Consider the following 23,913-nt stretch of genomic DNA (forward strand, 5'->3'; position numbering starts at 1 on the left):
AGCAAGTCATTTCATTGATACAAAGCTGGGGACTTTTCCTTCCAAGTCACGGATATTCCTCGAACTTCATTTCGGTAACGTTAGCCGACAGGCTGGCCGGTCTAACTTGTACTGCTTTCGAATAACACCAACCAGAGACTTTTCTTTTTCTACCCATTCCTTTAATATTATTTCTTTTCCAACATGACTGTCCTCTTACTTTTTTATTTTCTTTATCCATTTTTCCTATCTCTAAATACCAAACAGTCTTCGTATTTCATCTCTATTTTCGTAAGCGACGAAATTTTGAAACAATTTCTGCTAGGTTCATCCATAGTGATCTTCCCTTGTGAATGTTATATTGTCCGTAGATATCTGTGATATCTTCGGGATGCAGCACGCGTTCCTTCAAAGCACTTTCCAAGTACTTGGTTTAGTCAACGTTTCCCGAAGCCTAATCCAGGGTATTTGAGGGCGCTTATAACTGGAAAACCTTCAGGATAAATGCTGGAGCATATTCAAAGGAATCTGAAACCGTACCCATGTAGATTGTACTTGCATAATCGTTGGCGTATTACTAGAATTTACTGAACAAGGAAAACAACGTGCGCGTTTCTTCGTTACGGAACCGAATCTACAGTGAAGTAATGGAAGTACGCTGAAAATATTTATTGAGTAGACTATTGGATCGGCGGCCATGAAGGTTTACCGGAAGAAAATTGAATTTATTTAAAATTCAGTGATACTTAGATCGAGCATTGGATAATGAAATCTGCATATAAGAGGATGATTTGAAAAGTTCTCGGAATCACCAGGAGAGGTCAGCGCTAGCGCAACGAGTTGTTCACGTGAAGTTGCCTGTAAGCACTTGGCACGTCAGTGCTCTTGGAAGAGAGCTGTGGCGGTGACGTGGTTCTGTTGTTGATCCCACGTAGTGATTTACGAAGATGGAAAAAATCGAGATTAGAGCAGTGATTAAGTACTTCGTAAAGAAAAGTATGAAAGCAAAGAACATTCATGCCAATTTCCAGAATACACTGGGGGACTCAGCTCCTTCATATGCAACAGTTGCCAAGGGGACAAATGAATTTAAATTTGGTCTGTAGAGCTTAGAAAGGTGATGATCCACACAATGGTCGGCCAAGATGTGTTTATTGCAGAAATCATTGCAAAAGTGCACAAAACGGTCATGGAGGGTCGCCGATTGAAAGTGTGTGAAGTTGCTCACGCTTGGCAGATGTCATCTGAAAGAGTACATCACATTTTAACTGAAGAATTAGAAATGAAAAACTTATCTGCAAGATGGGTGCCGCGACTCTTGACGCTGGATCAAAAACGCATGAGAATGGACATATCGGAGCAATGTTTGGCCCGTTTTAGGAGAAACGAACAAGATTTTTTGTGCCGGTTTGCGACCACAGATGAAACTTGGGTACACTAATATACCCCAGAGACAAAACAACAACCTCATTCTCCGCCACCAAAGAAAGCAAAGTCAATTCCTTCAGAGCATCAGTGTTCTGGGATGCAAAGGGGTTCTGTTAGTAGATTGTCTCCCCACTGGGCAAACAATTACTGGAGAATACTATGCTAACCTCCTGGACAAATTGTAACAGAAGATATGCGAAAAAAGGACAGATTTAGCAAGGGAGAAAGTCATCTTGCATCCAGACAATGCGCGTCCGTACACATGTGCCGTCGCCATGGCAAAATTACACGAACTAAGGTATGAAATGTTGTCACACCCGCCTTATTCACCTAAATGGCACTGTCAGACTTCCATCTCTTCCCAAAACTGAAAATTTTTCTTGATGGACGAATATTCACTTCAAACGAAAAATTGATAGCCGGAGTTGACAACTATTTTGCAGTCCTGGAGGCAACTCATTTTCGTGATGGGATCAAGGCACCGGAACATCGTTGGATTATGTGTATTGAAAAACGAAAACAGGTTCAGTGATGTAAGTACTTTTTTTCTATTTCGTTTCAAGAACGTTTCAAACCACCTTCGTATCATTCACTGACTCCAGCATGACATTTTCCCTCTGCATTGAGGTAAAGACACTGGTTGCACAATGGACCCTACAGGATATTACAAAGCATTAAGAGCCTCTTCTGTTTGGTTATGGTATTGTTTCAGTACTAACATCGTCAAAATATCTTATTTGTTAGTCGAAGTCTCAGTTTTACGTAGAATTACGTAAATTCATTCCAAGGCAAGCTGGTTTGAAACTCTGACAGCTTCAAGTGCTTTTTGATGTTCACATACTTTACATCAGCTGATACCAGAGAGTGTCATGAGGTAGCACTGCACGTGATCAATTAGAGAGATAAAAGATAAGCTCGCATGTGAAACAACACCGTATCAAAAGTTAGCTTTCGAAATATTGACGGACTTGGAACTTCCTATAGTTGATGAAATCGTAAGTGATCAACTGTCATATAAAAGCCTTCAGCACTGTTTTCGTAACACATAACTGATGCAAATCCATCTGCCTCCTCTACAGGCTGTGATATACAAAGTCAACCACAAAGAAGAAAACCAGCAGAAGACATCATTGATTTCGATTTCTAGCCACACACTGCCCCCCTCCTTCCTCCCAAATGCCACACCAGCAGCTACAGTAAAAAACAATGGACAAAGTGTTCTAGATTAATCTAGTTTAAGACTGTTTATTTTTAAGTAACATTTCTCAACTTATGTATGTGTAAATGCCTGAAGATGAATAGAACATGTTCGAAACGCGTTGCATTATGTTAGATTAAGCATAAAATAAAAAGTGGCTGGTAGCAGAAACTTGAAATAAATAATTATCCCACACAGTCACGGTTCACAAACGTAGCCATTATGGCTGAAAATAATTCCTATAGTTTACATATTCTTTGTGCTACGCACCGATATTTACACGGTCCAGTCACATTAACGTGACCACCGACTACGTTCGACGTCAGCGTGCAATAACCACTCACAGACGGCAGGTGGCAGCACTAGCAGTGGAGAGTATGTAAAGCGTGCCGGTTGGTGGGGGAGGGGGGGGGGGAGGACTCAGAAAACAGGGCAGTCGTTGTCGTAATGCGGAAACAGAGCAAGTTACCTGACGTAAAAATGGATACGATCATTGGCTTTCGGGCCAAGGGTGGAAGCATTTCCGAAACGGCTAAGTATGTACATCTACATTTATACTCCGCAAGCCACCCAACGGGGTGTGGCGGAGGCACTTTACGTGCCACTGTCATTACCTCCCTTTCCTGTTCCAGTCACGTATGGTTCGCGGGAAGAACGACTGCCGGAAAGCCTCCGTGCGCGCTCGAATCTCTCTAATTTTACATTCGGGATCTCCTCGGGAGGTATAAGTAGGGGGAAGCAATATATTCGATACCTCATCCAGCACGCACCCTCTCGAAACCTGGACAGCAAGCTACACCGCGATGCAGAGCGCCTCTCTTGTAGAGTCTGCCACTTGAGTTTGCTAAACATCACCATAACGCTATCACGCTTACCAAATAACCCTGTGACGAAACGCGCCGCTCTTCTTTGGATCTTCTCTATCTCCTCCGTCAACCCGACCTGGTACGGATCCCACACTGATGAGCAATACTCAAATATAGGTCGAACGAGTGTTTTGTAAGCCACCTCCTTTGTTGATGGACTACATTTTCTAAGGACTCTCCCAATGAATCTCAACCTGGTACCCGCCTTACCAACAATTAATTTGATATGATCATTCCACTCCAAATCGTTCCGCACGCGTACTCCCAGATATTTTACAGAAGTAACTGCTACCAGTGTTTGTTCCGCTATCATATAATCATACAATAAAGGATCCTTCTTTTTATGTATTCGCAATACATTACATTTGTCTACGTTAAGGATCACTTGCCACTCACTGCACCAAGTGCCTATACGCTGCAGATCTTCCTGCATTTCGCTGCAATTTTCTAATGCTGCAACGTCTCTGTATACTACAGCGTCATCCGCGAGAAGCTGCATGGAACTTTCGACACTATCTACTAGGTCATTTGTATACATTGTGAAAGGCAATGGTCCCATAACACTCCCCTGTGGCACGCCAGATGTTACTTTAACGCCTGTAGACGTCTCTCCATTGAGAACAACATGCTGTGTTCTGTTTGCTAAAAACTCTTCAATCCAGCCACACAGCTGGTCTGATATTCCGTAGGCTCTTGCTTTGTTTATCAGGCGACAGTGCGTAACTGTATCGAACGCCTTCCGGAAGTCAAGGTAAATGACATCTACCTGGGAGCCTGTATCTAATATTTTCTGGGTCTCATGAACAAATAAAGCGAGTTGGGTCTCACTCGATCGCTGTTTCCGGGATCCATGTTGATTCCTACAGAGTAGATTCTGGGTTTCCAGAAACGAAACGATACACGAGCAAAAAACATTTTCTAAAATTCTACAACAGATCGACGTCAGAGATATAGGTCAATAGTTTTGCGCATCTGCTCGACGACCCTTCTTGAAGACTGGGACTACCTGTGCTCTTTTCCAATCATTTGGAACCTTCTGTTCCTCTAGAGACTTGCAGTACACGGCTGTTAGAATGGGGGCAAGTTCTTTCGCGCACTCTGTGTAGAATCGAATTGGTATCCCGTCAGGTCCAGTGGACTTTCCTCTGTTGAGTGATTCCAGTTGCTTTTCTATTCCTCGGACACTGGTCGTTTGCCGCCGTAGTTAAAGTAAACTGTGCACGGCGAAGTGGCGCTATCCAAAACTGACGCCGAAGCAACTGTGGTGCACCAGGGGCCATAGATGACAGCGGTGAATGACGGCTTGAGGAGATGTATACGGGCGAATAGAACGTGCAACTGTTGAGCAACTGACCGCCCAGATGAATCAAGGGGCTACCAACAAAGTCTCCTCATCGACCGTTCAGCGAACGTTGCTGCTGATGGGCTGTTACTGCAGGCGCCTGGTTCGCGCACCCGTGCTGATTGCTGTTCATCGGGGCGAAAGCTGGAACTTGCACACCAATACCGCAGCTCTATGTCCACTGAGTGGCGACAGATGGCCTTCTCGGATGAATCACGTTTGATGAGCCATCGGACAGATGGTGTTTGACGTGCACAACGTGAAACGTCAGGAAGCAAACACTCTGCATACCTTATGGTCTAGGGAGTCTGCCCAGATAGCTCGGTGGTCAGTGTGACGGATTGCAGTCCTACGGCCACGGGTTCGATTCCCAGATGGGTCGGGGACTAGGTGTTGTGTTCTTTTGTGACGGCTCCCAAACCCAAGGTCCTCGGCAGTACTTTTGGGGGCAGCCACCACAAATTGTATAAAGCGTGGGTAGTGACCAGGATGTAGCTACGTCTGTTGGCCGAAAAATAATTAATGACAAGAATTGCGCCAGCTAGAATGAAGAGATAACTTATCTTTATTTCTGATGAAACGTGCACGAGCAATACAAGTCCAAGTAATATCCAAGAGTAATCCGTGTACTGAGCCTAGTCGAATACAATAGCAAATATCACACTGCAATGGCTCCGCTATAAACTCCACGAAAGGCTAGCAATAGACAATCGACAATAGGCTGCCCGTCTCGGGGCCAGCGCTCCTCCTTATAGGCAAAAGGCAGAGGGCGCTGCGGACCCGAGCTCAGCCATGGCGCGACCTCATCCGTCGGCGGTAACGCCCTGAGACGCCGACGGCCGCGACAGGAACTGTGGCCAGCGATGTCACGGTCAGGGCGAGCGTGCGCGAGTTGGTTGGTTGGGTCCGTGGATACAACATGTTCTCTTCTCATCATTTCATCCTCATCCGGCGCGCAGGTCGCCCAATATGGCGTCGACCGTAACAAGGCCTGCACCAAGGTGTCCAGACCTACCCCGTAAGGGGCCTCCTTGACAATGACGCCAAACGCTCATTTCCATTTCCATGATCTGGTGAATGTTTTCGTGGCATCCCCTGGGTGATTTTGTCATTCTGAAAGGCACAATGGATCAACACAAGTATGCATCTATCCTCGGGGACCATGTCCACACTTACATGCAGCTTGTTTTTCCTCGGCATACAACTGGCACTGTCTGTGCGTGGTTTGAAGAGCACCAGAATGAGTTTACCATACTTTCACTGACCACCAGACTCCTCGGATTTAGACCCCTCGATCAGGATGATCGTGCCATGGATCCTCAGTCGAGAAACCTAGCGCAGCTGACCACAGCACTGGAGTCGGCATGGCTCCATATTCCCATCGTATCTTCCACAACTTCAGTGATTCTCATCCTGTACGTCTCGCAGCAATCTTTATTGCAAAATGTGATTATTCAGGCTTTCGACAGATGGCCACATTAGTGTGACCAGACGGTGTACATCTGCACTTGGCAAGCTACCGTACACTGTAGCATAGTGTAAACAGAGTATTCGCTTCAACAATCACGAACGCTATTCCAGTAAAGAGCGACTTGCCCTGCAGTCAGGAGCAATGAGGTTCTAATACTCGCCATGCTTTTTTAAATTTTTTTTGTCGGGAGGGGGGGGGGGGAGGTTCCCTGTTATCTGGAGTTTTGATGCGACTCGCCATGAGTCCCTCTACTTCGTCTACCACTTCAACTCAGAAGCATCATTTGTGCCCAACGTCCTTCTATATATTACAATCTCTAACTTTTTCTACAGTTTTTACCCTCTGCAGCTCCGTCAACTGCTTTTTGTCTACATCTGCATCTACATACATACTCCGCAATCCGCCATACGGTGCGTGGCGGAGGGTACCTCGTACCACAACTAGCATCTTCTCTCCCTGTTCCACTCCCAAACCCGGCCGAAGTGGCCGTGCGGTTAAAGGCGCTGCAGTCTGGAACCGCAAGACCGCTACGGTCGCAGGTTCGAATCCTGCCTCGGGCATGGATGTTTGTGATGTCGTTAGGTTAGTTAGGTTTAACTAGTTCTAAGTTCTAGGGGACTAATGACCTCAGCAGTTGAGTCCCGTAGTGCTCAGAACCATTTTTTTTAACCACTCCCAAACAGAACGTGGGAAAAATGACTGCCCATACGCCTCTGTACGAGCCCTAATCTCTCTTATCTTATCTTTGTGGTCTTCCCGCGAAATGTAAGTTGGCGGCAGTAAAATTGTACTGCAGTCAGCCTCAAATGCTGATTCTCTAAATTTCCTCAGTAGCGATTCACGAAAAGAACGCCTCCTTTCCTCCAGAGAGTCCCACCCGAGTTCCTGAAGCATTTCCGTAACACTCGCGTGATGATCAAACCTACCAGTAACAAATCTAGAAGCCCGCCTCTGAATTGCTTCTATGTCCTCCCTCAATCCGACCTGATAGGGATCCCAAACGCTCGAGCAGTACTCAAGAATAGGTCGTATTAGTGTTTTATAAGCGGTCTCCTTCACAGATGAACCACATCTTCCCAAAATTCTACCAATGAACCGAAGACGACTATCCGCCTTCCACACAACTGCCATTACATGCTTGTCCCACTTCATATAGCTCTGCAATGTTACGCCCAAATATTTATCGACGTGACTTTGTCAAGCGCTACACTACTAATGGAGTATTCAAACATTACGGGATTCTTTTTCCTATTCATCTGCAATAATTTACATTTACCTATATTTAGAGTTAGCTGCCATTCTTTACATCAATCACAAATCCTGTCCAAGTCATCTTGTATCCTGCTACAGTCACTCAACGACGATACCTTCCCGTACACCATATCACATGCCCTATCATACTGTTCAATTAGTCAGTGTTTTGCACATGTTCATCACCTCGAGTTCTGCGACTGACCTCCTCATTAATTATCATTAAACCTAATTTTCTGTATTCTTCTAAAGCACCACATCTCAAACGCTTCGATTCTCTTCTTTTCCGATTTCCCCGAGTTTCATTTCCATTTAATGCTGCGCTCCAAACGTACATTTGCAGATATTTTTTCCTTAAATGAATGCCTATCTTTGATACTGGTACAATCCTTTTGGCCGGGAACGCCCTCTTTGTACTTATCTGCTTTTACATCCCCCCCGCATCGTTCGTCCTGTGTTATTTTGCTTCCAAGGTAGAAGAATTCCTTTACTTCCTCTACTTTGTGATCAGTTTTAATGTTAAGTTTGTCTCTAATCTTGTTTCTATTACTCTTCCTATAATTTCCTTAAACCACTAAAGATGAGTGGCGGATGCTTCCTTGAAAAGGCCACCAGGGGTTTCTGTCTCATCCAGTTCTAGTTTGGATTTATCTTCTGGCGACTTCGACATCGACGTGACGTTTAAGCGTAGTTTTTCTTGCTTCCTTTAACTATTCCATCCACACACAGCGTGCAGAAAGAACAACTGCATCTTCCCCTCTGTGTGAATTCGAATATCTCTAATTGTGCTATCGTGGACATTACGTGATATTAATCTGCAAGCCAGTTGCATGACTCCTCCGGGAAGTAAGAAGATTTGGAATTTTAGTAGCAATCCTTTTTAATATGTACAGCATCTTCGTTGTAGCTCGTCCCAGAGGAGATGTCGAACGTACAGGTATCTGGGGAATTCTCACTCCAAATAAGAAAATTCCTGAAGAAATTTAACCTTTTCCAGCTCTTCTCTTAATCTTTCTCGGCAAGAGACACAAAGAGAAAAGCAGAATACTGTAGAATCTACGAGACAAAATTTTTAAGCACCTTCTTTCATAGATAAGCTGGAAACAGCTACAAATAGAACAAATCCTTAACCTGAAGAATTCAATGAAGCATTTCTCTAACACAGCAAACAAGGGTTTGTTATCATGTTTGTAGCTTTCGAAAATATGTATGACAGCGGAAACTAAGAACCACTCTTCGAAATACTAGCTGAATTTGGAGCAAAAGCCCACAAACATCGTAAAGGAAAAATTCACAAAGACATTTTGGAAGTATGACAAGGAGATGGCATATCCCTACTACTGTTCAACAGTGCCCTTGAAAAAACTATAAGAGAATGGAGAAGAGCTGGAACACCAACACTCCACCTGCGATTTAATTGTTTAGATTTAGATTGTCTAGCTATTGCAGAACAAAGACAGTAATTGGCACTGCGTATTCCAAACGAATAACAAAAAACACCGACTGATATATTCCGTCTGAAAAAAAAGTGAAGCATCTGGAAGAAAAGGTTAGATGTGAATGTAACTTCGTACATGTACATGCCATACAGAGACCGCACAAAATACCATGGCCGATAGATGCGCAGTCGGCAGGGCAAACATGGGGAGAGAGGTGGTTGTGGGAGTTACCGGCAGGCGCTGTAGGGAAAATGCCGAGCGCCGGTGAATTTTAAGTAAAACATACACATTTCTCTAGTAGTCATGTTACAATTTGTTTCTTTTGCCGATACACAGCTGAGTCTACAATGTCACCTCACTAACACGTTGTGCAGACGCAACTGCGAGGAATTTTGAAACAATGATTATTTAAGTTTATTAAGTGACGAGCAGAGAAAAAGTAATGTCAGCAAGCCGGCCGTGGTGGCCGAGCGGTTCTAGCCGCTTCAGTCTGGAACCGCACTGCTGCTACGGTCTCAGTTTCGAATTCTGCCTCGGGCATGGATGTGTGTGATGTGCTTAGGTTAGTTAGGTTTAAGTAGTTCTAAGCCTAGGGGACTGATGACCTCAGATGTTAAGTCCCATAGTGCTTAGAGCTATTTGAACAATTTTTTAAGGTCAGCAGCTTATGAAAAAGCACATCCTCACTACAAATTAAACGTGTAAGTTTACACTTATGTTGTTCCAAAACACATAGCATTTCTTGTTTCGCCAGATATCGATGGCCCTTAAAAATTACATTCTTTCATCGAAAAAGTCGGTAGTTGGTGGAGTAACATAGTAGATAATTAGGTTTTCCGTAATAACCATACGGCAAAATACTATCCTCTTTGCGTGCTATCATTTAGTGGACTCTCATTTTGATATCTCAAACCGTTTATGAAATATTAGGGATGTTGCGAATATTTCACACTGGCTTTATCGCCGCGCGGGATTAGCTGAGCGTTCTGGAGCGCTGCAGTCATGGATTGTGCCGCTGGTCCTGGCGGAGGTTCGAGTCCTCCCTCGGACATGGGTGTGTGTGTTTGTCCTTAGCATAATTTAGGTTAAGTAGTGTGTAAGCTTAGAGACTGATGAACTTAGCAGTTAAGTCCCATAAGATTTCACACACACTGGCTTTATCGCTGGCGCAGTGTGACTGCAAGTGGAAACAAAATTTCTGGAAATTAGGTAGAGACCTGCATCCAAGTATAAGGAAAAATTCAGTACGTAAGCTAAATTTCATACGCAGTAACGTATAATGTAACAAGCACCAAACACAAAATCACAACGACCCCTATTTTGCATTGCAAACTTTTTCGAATTTCGCTGTGTCTGGCTTTCATGTAAGTATCATAAGAACTATGACTGTTAACGAAATGATAGGCACTTCATCATGAACCTGACGTATACAATTAATAGTAATGCAAAAATGAAATTTGTTACTGTATAATTCCTGTAACATCGTTTGAGGAAGATCGCAACGCGTGCGTCCCGATTCTGTAATCGCCGGCGGCCGAAAGGTGGCAAACACTGACGGCCTCCCCTTCCAAACAAACGAATGAACTCACCCAGCGCTTTGGACGAAAATTGGTCGCTGAGTATCAGCCACTTTATCCTGCACAGACCTGTTGTAAATGATTAGAGTTGCAATCCTCTGTGAGAGGGAGAACTGTCACTAGAGTGTATTAAAGTTGTTCGTATTTAATGTTGATACAGGGTGTAAATAACGCGCGGACAGCCCAAATGTTGAGTGGTCATTGTGGTATACATGTGCATGTCACATACTTCTGTGATACAGCGTTATCAGCTCCTGACATAGTCTGAAAGGGCCTCATTTTGGGATTGCATTTGGCCAGCTGGTTAATTGTGCAATATAAAGATCTGTGAGGTATTTGGATGCGACAGTGGCCCACTCTTAGACTGTAATGGAATGGAATAGCAGGTTTAATCGTCGTCATGTTTCCTGTCCACCATGTGTGATCATGACAAGGCAGGATCACCGTACTGGGCACCAAGAACGTTGACACCCCGTCGTCTTCCCGAATGCGAGTCCAGTGTGCTAGCCACTGCGCCACCTCGCTCGGTGGGATAATTTAGGTTAAGTAGTGTGTAAGCTTAGGGACTAATGACCGTAGCAGTTAAGTCCCATAAAAAAGTAAGGAACGTAGATATCAGAAAGGACCTTAAACAAGAAAGTGTGAGAGAAGACATTGAAAAAAAAGAGACTAAGATGGTAAGGGTATGTTAAGCGGATGTGTGGGCAGACACTCCCCAAAATTGTGGGAGAACTAAAGATGGATGGAAAAGACCTAGAGGGCGCCCAAGAACACGGTGGAAAACAGGAGCGAGAATATCTGGAAAGGAGAGGTGTGACCTGGCAGCAAGTGGAGGAAGAAAAGTGGTGGGAGGACCGAGCCAAATGGAGAGGACTCGTCAGCACGCAGACCTGGCAGTAGCTGGAGCGGGATCCGGATATAGATAGATAGATATTCCTGTAGATTTTCACGGTTATCATATTACAATATAAAATATTCTGGGGTAATGTGGGTGTTCAACCGAGGTGTTGATTCCATTTTTCTGCACGATATTTCAGAGACCTAATCAGTAGTCTTCTTCAGGTGCTGCAACTCTGTTAGGAGAGGTGATCAGAGCTTCTAATATCAAGTCGAAATTAATTTGTTTTTTTGCTGGTACGTTTCTCCATTCCTGGTACACATGGAAATTTCCGCGCCACATTTCCGCAGTACGCCGCCAGATGACTTCAAATAAAATTGCGCTACCGGTTCATTAAATGAAGCAAAGTATGGTGATTCGTTTTCAGCATCTGAAGAGGAGAAGCGCCACAAGAATCCATGCTGAACTGGTGGAAGTGTACAGCAACACTGCACCATCATATGGCAGCGTGATTAGGTTGTGCAGGCGCGCTTCCAGTGTTGACAACTAAGTCTGAACGACGAAGAACCAAGCGGCCACAATCCTTCTGTGAAGAAATGGGAATCTCAAGTTAAGTGGAGGTCTCGAACTCGAAAACTGTCTGGTTTGGAGAGTCTTCGAGGGTTCTTTCAACGTCTGAATTCCGTACATAAAATTTATTAAGGAAATGATGAAAGAAGGTTATGTGCCGTTTTCAGATGTCGTGGTACGAATGTAACGGCGATGGCACTCGGTATTTTGAAAGCCACCTCACACATACCTGTATTTACAAGCTATTATATTTCAGTCGGCATAAGTAGAACTCTGACAGTTGCAAGGGCAAGTCGCATCAGCTTCACTTGCTTACTTCAGCCAGTTACTTAACGAGGTTTTTTTTGTAAATGTCTCTGTGGCAACGCCTCATTGTTATCACAGCTCTATAGGCGGCTGTCGTTGTCGGTTGCAGCCATCTACGCTTCGCAGTTGAAAGCTGGCAACAGTCTAGCTGTCTGGCTGTCAAGGAACTACTTACGCAAAGTTAGCTATAGTTGCCACCATCCAGCACAAACAATGGCCATTCTGAAGATCTTCATTCACGACGCCCATACCATCTCAGATGCCGATAACCTGCCAGTGGAACTAGTGAACCTACGAACTGCGTTCCCAACAATGGAGATTCGTCTCAGCAATTACAGAGGACGCTACAGAAGTACAAGTGGTAGAACAAGGAATTGGGTAAGGCCTCCAAACCGATAGTTTGCCTACAGTTCACGCAAAAATAGGTAAAGCATTAAGAAGACAAAGTTAATGTGATCTTCCGGCGCTTTTGGGATCAGTTCAGGACGACTTAGAGCTGCGCAAGGCATGTGTTTATAAGGTTATGCGTGATTGTGGTAACTCATGCACAGGGTGTAACTAAATTCCCTTCACAGACTTTGAGAAAATGTCCAGTAAAAATAGGCTCTAAAATGCATGCCTTAAAAACTGTGAGCGCTTGTTTTATTGTAGAGATGTGTTTCACAGTAGCGAAGCTGAACAAGTTATCATAGCTTTTAAGGTACGCATTTTAGAGCTCAAGTTTACTATATCTTACTGTGGTGTAAGGAACCAATCCTCAGAGTTTGTGATGGGAATTTAGTTACACTCCGTATTTATTTATATAGCGTACTGCAGTACAAGGTGCATTCAAGTTCTAAGGCCTCCGATTTTTTTTTCTCCAGACTGGAAAGAGATAGAAACATGCGCATTGTTTTAAAATGAGGCCGCGTTCATTGTCAATACATCCCAGAGATGGCAGCACCGTACGGCAGATAGAATTTTACCGCCAGCGGCGAGAATGAGAACTGTTTTAAATACTTAAAATGGCGACGTTTTCCTTACTTGAACAGCGTGCAATCATTCGTTATCTGAATTTGCGTGGTGTGAAACCAATTGAAATTCATCGACAGTTGAAGGAGACATGTGGTGATGGAGTTATGGATGTGTCGAAAGTGCGTTCGTGGGTGCGACAGTTTAATGAAAGCAGAACATCGTGTGACAACAAACCGAAACAACCTTGGGCTCGCACAAGCCGGTCTGACGACATGATCGAGAAAGTGGAGAGAATTGTTTTGGGGGATCGCCGAATGACTGTTGAACAGATCGCCTCCAGAGTTAGCATTTCTGTGGGTTCTGTGCACACAATCCTGCATGACGACCTGAAAATGCGAAAAGTGTCATCCACGTGGGTGCCACGAATGCTGATGGACGACCACATGGCTGCCCGTGTGGCATGTTGCCAAGCAATGTTGACGTGCAACGACAGCATGAATGGGACTTTCTTCTCGTCGGTTGTGACAATGGATGAGACGTGGATGCCATTTTTCAATCCAGAAAAAAAGCGCCAGTCAGCTCAATGGAAGCACACAGATTCACCGCCACCAAAAAAATTTCGGGTAACCGCCAGTGCTGAAAAAATGGTGGTGTCCATGTTCTGGGACAGCGAGGGCGTAATCCTTACCCATTGCGTTCCAAAGGGCACTACGTTAACAGGTGCATCCTACGAAAATGTTTTGAAGAACAAATTCCTTCCTGCACTGCAACAAAAACGTCCGGGAAGGGCTGTGCGTGTGCTGTTTCACCAAGACAACGCACCCGCACATCGAGCTAACGTTACGCAACAGTTTCTTCGTGATGACAACTTTGAAGTGATTCCTCATGCTCCCTACTCACCTGACCTGGCTCCTAGTGACTTTTGGCTTTTTCCAACAATGAAAGACACTCTCCGTGGCCGCACATTCACCAGCCGTGCTGCTATTGCCTCAGCGATTTTCCAGTGGTCAAAACAGATCCCTAAAGAAGCCTTCGCCGCTACCATGGAATCATGGCGTCAGCGTTGTGAAAAATGTGTACGTCTGCAGGGCGATTACGTCGAAAAGTAACGCCAGTTTCATCGATTTCGGGTGAGTACTTAAATAGAAAAAAAAGCGGAGGCCTTAGAACTTGAATGCATCTCATAAGACACAAATAACAATACAGTTAATTAAAATTGAAATAATTATAGTTGTAAACAAACATCTAACATACTACAATTGAAATAATTATTGTTGTAAACAAACATCTAACATATTTATATAGGCTACTGCTTCTGGAGTCGCCATCAGGAAATTTTCAGGTTTCACTTCATCAGCTGTCCGAGAGCATTCTTCTATAATCTGTTTTAAGGTTTGGATTTCACCACATTCGCGTGAAGGGCGTCGATTTCTTGCCACATCTATGCAGAAAATAGGCACATCTACCATTATGGATCCGTATTCTCTTCAGAGTCGACCAGATTTTACGTTTACCTCAAAAACCGTAGGCTTTTGGGTAATACATGGAATTTCGTTGCTCTGCTTTGTGGTCTATTGCTGATGCCAGGTTTTAGTTAAACATACACACTCTGTATAGTGCAGATGACACGCACTGTTCAGGAGCGTGTAATGGAGCACCATTTATATGCTCGCTTCCTTCAAGACAGCAATGCTGATCTTGTGACACTGATGGCCGAGAGGCCCCACCAGGGGGGTGAGGGGGGGGGGAGATGGGGGGGGGGGGAGTTCGGCCTCCGAATTGCAAGTCACATTGGGAGACTAGCGTGTCCATGAAGAGAGGAATAGGAGGAGATTAATGTTTAACGTCCCGTCGACAACGAGGTCATTAGAGACGGAGTACAAACTCGGATTAGGGAAGAATGGGAAAGGAAACCGGCCGTGCCCTTTCAAAGGAACCAGCCCAGCATTTGCCTGAAACGATTTAGGGAAATCATGGATAACCTAAACCAGGACGGCCGGAGACGGGTTTGAACCGTCGTCCTCCCGAATGCGAGTCAGCCCAGCATTTGCCTGAAACGATCTAGGGAAATCATGGAAAACCTACATCAGGATGGCCGTCGTCCTCCCGAATGCGAGTCCAGTGTGCAAACCACCGGGCCACCTCTCTCGGTGTTGATGATGATGATTAAATGATGATGAGAACAAGGCAACACCCAATGCCCAAGCGGAGATCTCCTACCTGGCCAGGAATCGAACCCAGGCCTGCTGCATGGCAGCCAGATGTGCTGACTCCTCAACCAACGGGGCGGACTCCAAGACCACAACTGCGCTATCACAGAGCACTATAATTCTACTGATCATTCGATGAAATACAATGTAACAAGAAATACGGCCCATGCATCAAACTTTTGCAGCTCCATCATCAACTGTCTCGAGTCCCTTATCAGTCAGGAGAAAAGCTTACAGTTATGTTCTTCATGGAGCCCTGTCATAAAAAAAACTGCGTGCTCTGCATAACCAGCGCCGTTCTGTAACTTTACCAAATGAACAAGATCGATCTGATACCGATGAGGCAATCTTTCACCACGAAGGACACACGGCGAAGCGCATTGCCTTGCAGCAGTAGCGCATGCGCTCAAGCAGTGCATGCGGTGTGACAGCTGGGAACACCATGCATGTTCTGACGGCGTCCTAAATAGGGAAGCTCAGTGTAATTTCGCCTGTATTCATCTGAAGACGACCAGGACACTCTCTGCGCCGAAATACCATGGCAACAAATTACTGACATCCGACAATTCGCCAGAAATTTCATAAAACAGTGTGTACGAAGGGAAAGTACTAAATTTTCACGGCCTACGAAGTTCTTTGCTGGATTCCAAGAGATAAGTTAATTCCAAGACGACGCCGTAACAGAAGACGGATAACATGTAGAGCAACAAGGATGCTTACACCTCGCATTCGGGAGGACGACGGTTCAATTCCGTGTTTGGCCATCCTGATTTAGGTTTACCGTGATTTCCCTAAATCGCTCCTTTGAAAGGGCACTGCCATCTTCCTTCCCCGTCCTTCCATAGTCCGATGAGGCCGATGACCTCGCTGTTTGGTCTCTTTCCCCCAAACAACCCAACGCAACCTTACACCTCGAGATCGTAATGCACAGAAAAGCATAAGGAAGGCTTTACTGCGTAGTGGATATCAAATGGATGATGATGCTGCCAATTGACAGATCGCACTGTTGCTGTCAGTGTTCTCAAAGTCATAAACTGTTCAATATATTATACGTTAAAAGTATAATTTTTCATGTTTAAGAAGTCAGAGAGGATCACTATACGTCTGCACAGTGATACTGTATAGGGGCATTTATACTCACATCCCGAAACTGGGCAATGCCCAATTCTCCCAGTTCGGACACAGAAGCGTAGGCGGCTTCAGGCTGGATGAAGAGCTGGCACAAGGCCATCTTCTCGCTCCGAAACATCGCCCCCATGGCTGCTGTGAACAAATACAGGGAAAAGCTGTATTAAAAAACGAATCTGGTGCATTAAAAGATTGAAAGAGAGAGAGAGAGAGAGAGAGAGAGAGAGGGGGGGGGGAGGGAGAGAGAAAGAGAGAGAGAACATACACTCCTGGAAATTGAAATAAGAACACCGTGAATTCATTGTCCCAGGAGGGGGAAACTTTATTGACACATTCCTGGGGTCAGATACATCACATGATCACACTGACAGAACCACAGGCACATAGACACAGGCAACAGAGCATGCACAATGTCGGCACTAGTACAGTGTATATCCACCTTTCGCAGCAATGCAGGCTGCTATTCTCCCATGGAGACGATCGTAGAGATGCTGGATGTAGTCCTGTGGAACGGCTTGCCATGCCATTTCCACCTGGCGCCTCAGTTGGACCAGCGTTCGTGCTGGACGTGCAGACCGCGTGAGACGCCGCTTCATCCAGTCCCAAACATGCTCAATGGGGGACACATCCGGAGATCTTGCTGGCCAGGGTAGTTGACTTACACCTTCTAGAGCACGTTGGGTGGCACGGGATACATGCGGACGTGCATTGTCCTGTTGGAACAGCAAGTTCCCTTGCCGGTCTAGGAATGGTAGAACGATGGGTTCGATGACGGTTTGGATGTACCGTGCACTATTCAGTGTCCCCTCGACGATCACCAGTGGTGTACGGCCAGTGTAGGAGATCGCTCCCCACACCATGATGCCGGGTGTTGGCCCTGTGTGCCTCGGTCGTATGCAGTCCTGATAGTGGCGCTCACCTGCACGGCGCCAAACACGCATACGACCATCATTGGCACCAAGGCAGAAGCGACTCTCATCGTTGAAGACGACACGTCTCCATTCGTCCCTCCATTCACGCCTGTCGCGACACCACTGGAGGCGGGCTGCACGATGTTGGGGCGTGAGCGGAAGACGGCCTAACGGTGTGCGGGGCCGTAGCCCAGCTTCATGGAGACGGTTGCGAATGGTCCTCGCCGATACCCCAGGAGCAACAGTGTCCCTAATTTGCTGGGAAGTGGCGGTGCGGTCCCCTACGGCACTGCGTAGGATCCTACGGTCTTGGCGTGCATCCGTGCGTCGCTGCGGTCCGGTCCCAGGTCGACGGGCACGTGCACCTTCCGCCGACCACTGGCGACAACATCGATGTACTGTGGAGACCTCACGCCCCACGTGTTGAGCAATTCGGCGGTACGTCCACCCGGCCTCCCGCATGCCCACTATACGCCCTCGCTCAAAGTCCGTCAACTGCACATACGGTTCACGTCCACGCTGTCGCGGCATGCTACCAGTGTTAAAGACTGCGATGGAGCTCCGTATGCCACGGCAAACTGGCTGACACTGACGGCGGCGGTGCACAAATGCTGCGCAGCTAGCGCCATTCGACGGCCAACACCGCGGTTCCTGGTGTGTCCACTGTGCCGTGCGTGTGATCATTGCTTGTACAGCCCTCTCGCAGTGTCCGGAGCAAGTATGGTGGGTCTGACACACCGGTGTCAATGTGTTCTTTTTTCCATTTCCAGGAGTGTATTTACAGTAGTCTGACATTTAGATCAGCAAGTAGGAGTCCAGTTTTGATTCAGAAAGTTGCCAGAAATTTACACGTTGAGTGCTCACAAAGTAACTTTGACCGACACCTGTGTACACGGCGAGTTAGGAGGGCAATTGGAGGTACTGGATGGGGCTTCGTTAGACCTCAGCGCACTAGGGGAGGACCAGTAAGACGCTGAATCCTAGACACTAATCAATTGTCTCGCGTAATTTGTTAGCTACAAAGATCGAGCCTGTAAACTATCTTGTCAACTGGTTATTTCAGTATAACCTGCAATACGACCGATTTTTACGTTCAGTTTCTCATTGGAGTACTGAAAAAGAAATAGTTGGATAAACAAAGGATCAAGCAAAGCAGAACACGTCTGAACAACGCACTACAAGACATCTCATAAAACAAAAATAGTAAAATATGTGGTGTAGCAGATGTCACTTACTACAACACTGACAATGTAAAATAAAGAAGATCTGCCACAAGAAAATTGTATTGCTGACGAATTGTTTGGCAATACAGTGTTACCTAAAGATGTTAGCCGTGCGGTCTAGGGCGCCTTGCCACGGTTCCTGCGGCTCTCCACGTCGTAGGTCCGAGTCCTCCATCGGGCATGGGTGTGTGTGTTGTCCTTAACGTAAGTTAGTTTAAGTTAGATTAAGCAATGTGTAAGCTTAGGGACCGATGACCTCAGCAGTTTGGTCCCATATAACTTATCACAAATTTCCAATTTCCTAAAGATAAAATTTTCTTTTCCTTTTCCCACATTTTTCACAGTAGTGAAACCTTGGGAGGTGCTTGTACGCATGTTTCCCCATCCTTCTTTATTCTCTTGATTGTGTGACTGGAATACCAGCGGTTCCTGTAACCCCCCACAAGCACAGATTTTAATAAGATTTTTGCTTCCTCGTTTGCCTTTTCAGACAACATTTTAATGGCATTCGACATAACCACGTGTGCCCGATTATAAAATTCTTCCCTGTACCTGCGATGCCCGAAGACTATGTTGCAAAGGGATGGCAAACGAGAGTGCTGGAAAGTACGGGTCGGCAGGCGACGGTCAATTGGAGCGGTTGTCCCTTCTGAAAAAATGCGATGGATTCGACCAGCACTTATGACGAGAATGCGTTTCTGTGCAAGTGCCACATTATTCTGTACAAGCTCTACTCACTGCGAGCAACGACAAAAGCTCTGCAGCACGTAATATAGAGTGTGTAATTAGACAGTAGTACAACACTAAAGGGACGAAAAATCAATTGAAACTAGCGTGTTTGATTCTAATTTCGATGAACGTCCTTATATGCGAACACTATTCAGCGATCCTTACCTCCGAAGTACGACAAACTGAAATTCAAATTTTTTGCTTGTTTGACCTCTCGTAATGCATTTATGTCCAGTATTTAAAAGTGAGTGAATCCTGCTTGTAAAAATTCTTTCAACTTAGAAAATACGGTTAATGTCAAGACACCGCAATTTCTCGTCCTATTATTAGTTGTTGGGTGCAACTGGAGAATATCTGATCCTGCAAAGTTTTATAATTCAGTTTTGTGAGTTGCCATATAGCTCCCAATTTTTCGCCGTGCTCTCCCTTCCTTTTTTCAGTCCCTTTTGTTACTGTTTTCTTCGTAGTTTCGTTCTTCCGACTGCACTTTCCGTCTATCAATAGTCTGGTTTGTAGTAGTTTCTGCCCAGAGCTTCCGAGGGATTTTTCTGGGCTCTTTCTAGATCTTTTATGACCTGTAGAATCCAGTGCATATTTTTCAGCTGCCCCGAGTACTTTAAAATTTTGTGAATAACTCTTGTTGCTGAGAATCTATGGATGTGCCTGTTCAGTTTTAATGCAATTTTTCAGATTACTGCCGTGAGGTTGGATAATTTTTGTGTTGCTTTCCGGAAGTTTAATCCGCAGCCAATGTCTGTTCCATTTGGGCCGAGAATCTTTCTCATAATTTTGGGTTCCTCTTTCAGATGTTTTCGATGCCACCTTTTTTGTGAAAGGAGACAGTTTAGGTGGCATGAAGTGCTTCTGATGCGAGTGTCCGTAATGCCTGACATCGTGTGTGTGTGTGCGTGCTTGTGTGTGTGTGGGCAGCCTTTTTTACTGTAGCTTTCCTGAATTCTTCCGCAGACCATCTTCAGTTTCTACAGGTGATTTTTCTCTGCGATTTTTATCTGCACCGGTAGGTTCCGGATTCTCGCTTGGATACGTAAAGCACAGGACTCTTTCGATCTGACAGACTATGTGGACAGTTTTTGAATGTGAGAATTTTAACAAACAAATTGAGTTTTTTTGGTAGGAAATATGGGAGAGAGTGTCACGGACATGATACAGAATTTCGGGTGGTCATCATTAAAACAAAGGCGTTTCTCGTTGCGGCGGGATCTCACGAAATTTCAGTCTGCAGGTTTGTCCTCCGAATGTAAAAATATTTAGTTGACACCGATCTACACATGGAGAAACGATCATCATAATAAAGTAAGGGAAATCAGAGCTCGCCGGCGTTTTTCTTGCAACTCAGTTTTCAGACGGTCCAATAACGATGAATAATATACACCTATAATAGTTTTACCCTTTTCCAGATAGTCGATGAGGATTATCCCTTGTGAATCCCAAAAGACAGTCGCCATAACCTCTCTGGCTAAATATCTACAGCTACAGCTATGTGGCTACTCTGCGAATCGCACTTGAGTGCCTGGCGGAGGGGTCACCGAATCACCTTCGCAGTAATTCTCTATTATTCCACTCCAGAACAGGGCTCGGAGAAAACGAAAGGCAATAGGAGTAATCCGCTAAATTACAGGCCTTTATCATTAAAGTCGATATGAAGCGGGATTTTGGAACATATATTGCGTTTGTACGTTATAAATTATCTCGGAGAGAACGATCTATTCACAAACAGCCAACACGGATTTTGAAAACGACGTTCTTGTGGAACACAACTAGCTCTTTACTCACGCGAAGTGTTGAGTGCAGTCGACAATGGATCTCAAACTGATTCCACATTTCTAGATTTCACCAAAACTTTTGAAACAGTACTTCACAAGTGGCTTGTAACCAGATTGCGTGCTTATGGAATATCGTCTCAGTTATGAGACTAGCTTGGTGATTTCCTGTCAAGAGAGATCACAGTTCGTTGTAACTGACAGCCAGTCACCGAGTGAAACAGAAGTGATTTCTGGCATTCCCCAAGATAGTGTTAAAGGCCCACTGTTGTTTCTTATCTATATAAACGATTTAGGAGACAGTCTGAGCAGCCATATTAGGTTGTTTGTAGATGATACTATCGTTCGTCTACAATCTGTATGGTGCTAGTCTAAATAATGAAAAGTGCAAGGCCGAGCGCTAAAAGGTATCCTTTAAACTTCGGTTACACGATAAATCAGTCAAATAAAAAGGTCGTAAATTCAGCTAAAACCAAGGAATTCCAATTATGAAAAACTTAAATTGGAAAGTACACATAGACAATCTTGTGGGGAAGAAAAACCAGAGACTGCGTTTTATGGGCAGAACACTTAGAAGATGCAACAGATCTACTAAAGAGACTGCCTACATCACGCTTGTTCGTCCTCATTTGGAGTACTATTGTACGGTATGGGGCGGGGGGGGGGGGGGGGTTCTTATAAGTTAGCATTAACGGAGTAAATCGAGAAAGTTCAAAGAATGGCACCTCGTTTCGTATTTTCTGGTAGAAAACTCTAGGGGCTACGAAATTTCCTGGTCGTCACTCTATAGTTGGCTTATGTACCTGCAAACTAGCTCCCGACTATATCTGGACTCCCAGACATACGAGGGGCGTTTGAAAGGTTCGTGCAAAGTCCGAGAGATGGCACGACAGGCGCTATCGAGGTCATGGTTAGTTAGTAGCATCTTTGGAAAGAACGCACACCAAGTTTCATCCATATTGGTCTATTTCTTTGTGTTTGGCATTCGTGTGAATCAAGGAATTCGAGTGATTGTCAAAAAAAAATGGACAAAAAAGAATTTCGTGTTGTGATCAAACATTACTTTATGAAAGGCAAAACGACTCAGGAGACTAAAGAGAAGCTTGATAAACATTACGGTGACTCTGCACCTTCGATTAGAACAGTTTATAAGTGGTTTCAGAATTTTCGGAGTGGCCATATGGGCACAAATGATGCTGAACGTTCTGGACGACCTGTGGATGTTATGACTCCAGAAGTCATTGATAAAATCCATGATGTGGTGATGGATGACAGAAGAGTTAAGGTGTGTGAGATTGGTAGCGCTGTGGTCATCTCAAATGAACGGGACATAATATTTTGCATAAACATGTAGACGTGAGAAAGCTACCCGCGAGATGTGTTCCGCGATTGCTCAAGCTTGACCAAAAACGGAATCGTGTGAAGTGTTGCAAGGATGGTTTGCAGCTGTTCAGGAAGAATGGAGCTATTGCATCAGCATGCTCTGAAAGAAACAGTCTGGACCGAAAGACTTGCTTTTATTAAGTGATTTAAGTTGCATCACTACTCCGACAATATCTATTTCCAAAGTACTCGTGTTGACAGCTGTTCTTGATTCGAATTCTGGAATATTTACTCCTCTGCTTTGGTGAAGGAATTTCGGAAGGCTGTGTTTAGTAGCTCTGTTTTAGCAGCACTGTCATCAATAGTATCTCCAATGCTATCGCACAGAGTTTTTGCCTTGCCCCTTGCATACTTAACATACGAGCAGAATCTCTTTGGTTTTCCTGTCAGTTTTGGAGACTAAGTTTCGTTGTGTAAGCTATTATAAGCATCTGGCATTCAAGTCTGCGCTTGATTTCGATCTTCTGTAAAGCATCCCCATCTTGGGGATTTTACATTCGTTTGAATTTGGCGTTCTTTTTTCGTTGTTTCTGCGACAGTATTCTGACCAGTTTTGTGTATCATGGGGATCAGCTCAATCGTTTGCTAATTTTTTTGGTATAAATCTCTCAGCTGCTGTCGATACTATTTCTTTGATTTCAAGCCACATCAGGTCTACACTTACACTGTTGGAACGAATGCACATTGTCTCTCAGGAAGGCGTCAAGCGAATTTTTATCTGCTTTTTTGAACAGATATATTTTTAGTTTATTTTTGATGGATTTGGGAGTTACGGTACTCAGTTTCGCTGTGACATCCCTGTGTTCACTAATCCTTGTATCCATTTTGATGCTCGTTTTTAGCTTAGGATTGTTTGGCGTATGTCTGTCGTTTTGGGCGTTAGTCACGTGGGGCCGTTGAATGTGGCATTCCTGAACCCATCGATTCCATATTCACATGACAGTGCTGGGACACCCGACTAACAAGAGCAGCCGTTTCTGAGAACGATAAAATGTAGACTCGTTAGGCTACAATCCTGCCGCTCAAAAGCGGTTTCTGAATGAGAAACCCCTCCCCCCTCCTTGTAATCTTTCCTTTTATACAGAATGTACCAGGGTCATTCAATAAGTAATGCTCCACTTTTTTTTTCTCAGAACATATTTATTGTTAAGAGTCAGAATTTGGTGCAGTATACATCAACATGTCTTGTCCATGTCCTATTTTTCTACATAGTCTCCATCACGTTCTATGGCCGTGCTACAACGTTGTGGAAGAGCATGTATTCTGTGCTGTAAATGCTGTTGTCCTGTAGGCGTAGCAATGTTTTCACTTCATAACTGACACTCTCGT

General features: G+C 44.8%; 1 protein-coding gene across 3 annotated transcripts in view; it reads right to left on the bottom strand.

The window, feature by feature from the left end:
* Window positions 1–23,913, bottom strand: part of LOC126262906 (V-type proton ATPase 116 kDa subunit a 1-like) — a 253,157-nt gene that overhangs the window by 173,869 nt on the left and 55,375 nt on the right. For 2 of the 3 annotated variants that reach the window (XM_049959811.1, XM_049959812.1), the window contains exon 2: window positions 16,571–16,689. In XM_049959811.1, coding sequence (XP_049815768.1) covers window positions 16,571–16,687 — 117 coding nt within the window. In that variant the 5' untranslated portion in view covers window positions 16,688–16,689. Of the gene's footprint in view, window positions 1–16,570; window positions 16,693–23,913 lie in introns of all 3 variants that reach the window. The other variant, XM_049959810.1, reaches the window with a different exon arrangement.

The sequence above is a fragment of the Schistocerca nitens genome, chromosome 6, assembly GCF_023898315.1.
Source record: "Schistocerca nitens isolate TAMUIC-IGC-003100 chromosome 6, iqSchNite1.1, whole genome shotgun sequence".
NCBI classification, from domain to species: Eukaryota; Metazoa; Arthropoda; class Insecta; order Orthoptera; family Acrididae; genus Schistocerca; species Schistocerca nitens.